Source organism: Gavialis gangeticus, unplaced genomic scaffold (genome assembly GCF_001723915.1).
Source record: "Gavialis gangeticus isolate Ggan-Ray unplaced genomic scaffold, GavGan_comp1, whole genome shotgun sequence".
Classification (NCBI taxonomy): domain Eukaryota; kingdom Metazoa; phylum Chordata; order Crocodylia; family Gavialidae; genus Gavialis; species Gavialis gangeticus.
Genome location: NW_017729004.1, coordinates 10432184 through 10435268, shown reverse-complemented (window position 1 = coordinate 10435268; position 3085 = coordinate 10432184). Strand labels below are relative to the sequence as shown.

General features: G+C 48.6%; 1 protein-coding gene across 2 annotated transcripts in view; it reads right to left on the bottom strand.

Moving 5' to 3' along the window:
* Nucleotides 1-3079, bottom strand: part of CTDSPL (CTD small phosphatase like) — a 186100-nt gene extending 183021 nt beyond the window's left edge. For both annotated transcript variants that reach the window (XM_019508080.1, XM_019508082.1), the window contains exon 1: nucleotides 2992-3079. In XM_019508080.1, the coding sequence (XP_019363625.1) occupies nucleotides 2992-3067 (76 nt within the window). In that variant the 5' untranslated portion in view covers nucleotides 3068-3079. The remainder of the gene's footprint in view (nucleotides 1-2991) is intronic.
* Between the last annotated feature and the right edge of the window lie 6 nt (nucleotides 3080-3085).

Genomic DNA, 3085 nt, shown 5'->3' with positions numbered 1-3085 from the left:
ATTAAAGGCAGGCAGGCAGGAAACTCACCTCAATGCACAAATCGATGGGCCCTTAAAAAGGTAGGAAGCCTGTGACACTACAAAGCGCTTAAAGATAGCTAACATTTCCAGTACAAACTCTCCAGATACAGGGGATTACTCCTCTCAACCACAGCCAGTTGCTCTGGAATGACATCTGACAAAACTTCAACTCACAGTGCATATTAATATGTTGCAAATAGAGACAAATGCAATCCAGCATTCACTCGTGTACAAAGCTTCTTTCTTTCTTCTTTTAAAAGTTCACTAAACCTGAAGATTTAGAGCCCAGCAGCCTCCATTTCAAGTAATGATCATTCTGGGGTTTTAAAAAAACCCCAAAACATTAAAAATGTTTTTAAAAGTCACTTCTAGACAGTACCAGAAGAGGTGATATGTTGGGCAAACATGCACTGTAGCAGAGGCAGGATTCTGAAGGCACAGTTTTTGAATAAACAGGGTAAAGATCCAGCAGGCACATTTCTGTTTGCTGTGAATATATATATATATTCAATACAAGCTGTCAAAATTCACTCCACCAGCTGTGTCTCAACTAACCTTTGTACTCTTAACATTTCCCACTGCTAACACCACAAATGCAGCTCCAACTGTTAACAGCAGCAACAGTGGGAGCCTCGGTAGGGACAGGCCTCAAGTTTTAACCACTCGATCACTTAGCCCTACTCCAAACAGGAGTCCCAGTGTATAAAGTGTCAGTAATCACAAGTGCCTGTTGACAATTGCATCTCCCAAACTCCCTGCTGCTAACACCAGTGGAAATACTAGAAGTCTCCTAATGTAGAGAGACCTCAGAGCAGAGGTATCATTTCACAAATGATACGGGTGAGAGACAAGTGCTTGTAGCATTCATGTCCCACAGGAGAAAACACCGAGCACACTGCGTTCAAAAGCTTCTCCAAGTCTATCCCAACCATGCAGTTGCTCCACTGAAAGATACCACCCACAAAAAACCAAAAGTCTATCCCTCTTTCATGAGAATGATCTCAAATGGCACAGATGAGTTTCTTGTAACTGTTCTGCAGCTAGTATTCATAAGGTAGCAATGTCTGGATTATTTTGCTTTAAAAATAACGTTGTCATGAAATACGGAACCACCTTTAACTATTCACAAAAACCACCGCACACAGCAAACCGGAAAGATTGCTTCAGGGTATCTGAAAACAATAACTGCTGATTGCAGGAGAAAGGGACAGTACTTTTATCATTTTAAAGTAGGATGATTACCAACTGCCGGGTCAACTGACAACACAAAATGTTACTCTCATGCCCGCACGTTTCTGTTCCTTCCCACCCCCTGCCCCTCTTAATGCTGTCTAAAACAAGCCAACATAACTATGTGCACAAATCACTTCAAAGGTCTGTGAACACTCAGAAAATGACTCCAGGGAACCTGGACATGATGACAAACATAGTGTTTTTATTCGTCCGGCAGCGCCTGCCTCTGCACCACAAAGGACGCAGCCACTCGCAATTCAAAGCCCCCTGCAACATCCCACAAGGAAGTGAGGTTAAGCTACTGTCAGTGTCCTGACGTCCCAGAAGGGGCTGTGCCACCAGCCAGGCTTTGCCTGTCCCATTTTGGATTTGGGAAAATACGATCTTTACCTGACTCTGGGACTGAGCTACGACTGGATATTCACTGATCACTGATTTGCTTGCTTCTTTTCACAAGTAGCTTCCATTTCTTGCATGGGCTCAGACCAGAACCTGGCCACAGCATCTGAAGACAGACTGTGCTAAATTGGAGGGAAGTGCAGTTTTCATCCCCCCCCCACCCTGCAACCCAAAATTTAAAGAAATCTCTTGCTACCTAAACCTGACATCCCCCCCTTGTACTGGCAGCCTACCAGCATTACAGGACTCCCCACAGGGAGATCCTCAGCAATAGATATGTTGTGTAGACAAGCATATTTTAGGCTAAATTAAAACACAATGTCACACACATCTACACTCCTACAAGACAACTCATTTCAGAGGTCTTCTTCCTACAAAAAAATAAAAAGCCTTTCTTCAGAGGCAGAGCCTCGGAAGGATTAGATCAACCTTTTTAAGCTCAAGACAGGCACCCCTCTGAAAATACCAGTGCTTAGTTTTCACTCATGTCTTGACACATAAAAAATAACAAAAAATAAAAATAAAAGAGCCATTTCTCTGTTGCAAAGTGCTCAGAAAGGGGCAGAACATTTTTTTTTTTAAACCCTGCTGCTTCTTCCTGGAAACTGTTGGGTCCATTGGGCGCGTCGGCACTGCCTGCCCGACCCTGCCAGCAGCGCGGGGCACCCTGCAAAAGATCCTCCAGCACTCCAGGGCCAGGGAGCGAGGGAGGGCTGAGGCTGGCTGCTTAGCTGAGTGCCACCGCAGGATACCATCCCCAGCTGCAACCCCCTCCAGGCAGGACCAGAGCACCCCTTGCCTGGCTGCAGCACCCCTGAAAGGCTCTCATGGCACCAGTCACCCCCAGTTGAGAACCACTGGTGGACCTCTCGCCTGGCTGCAGCACCCCTGGAAAGCTCTCACAGCACCAAAGACCCCCAGTTGAGACTCACAGAGGACCCCGTCCCTAGCTGCAGCACCCCTGCAAGGCTCTCATGGCACTGGTCACCCCCCGTTGATAATCATGGAGGCCCCTGTCCCTGGCTACTGCACCTCTTTGATGCCCCCGCCCCAGTTGAGACTCGCAGAGGATCCCAGTCCCTAGCTGCAACACCCCTGCGTGGCTCTCATGGCACCAGGAGCCTCCGGTTGAGAATCACGAAGGACCCCAACCCTAGCCCAGCGCCCCCACGAGGATCTTGCAGCACAGGAGCAGGGGTGGAAATGCAGCCTGGCTGTGCACCCCGGGGAGGATCTCACGGGCAGGGGGGTGCCCGGTTGAGAAGCACCAACCCCCTGAAAGGATCTGGGAACAGCCCTAGGTCGGGGGATACAATCAAGACCCCCCCAGTCTCTCACCTTTCTCATGGGCGCAGGACAGGATCTCCTCCTCTTTGGGGTTGGTCACCTGGGTGATCACGGACGGGTTGTCCATGGAAACGGAGGGGGGGGG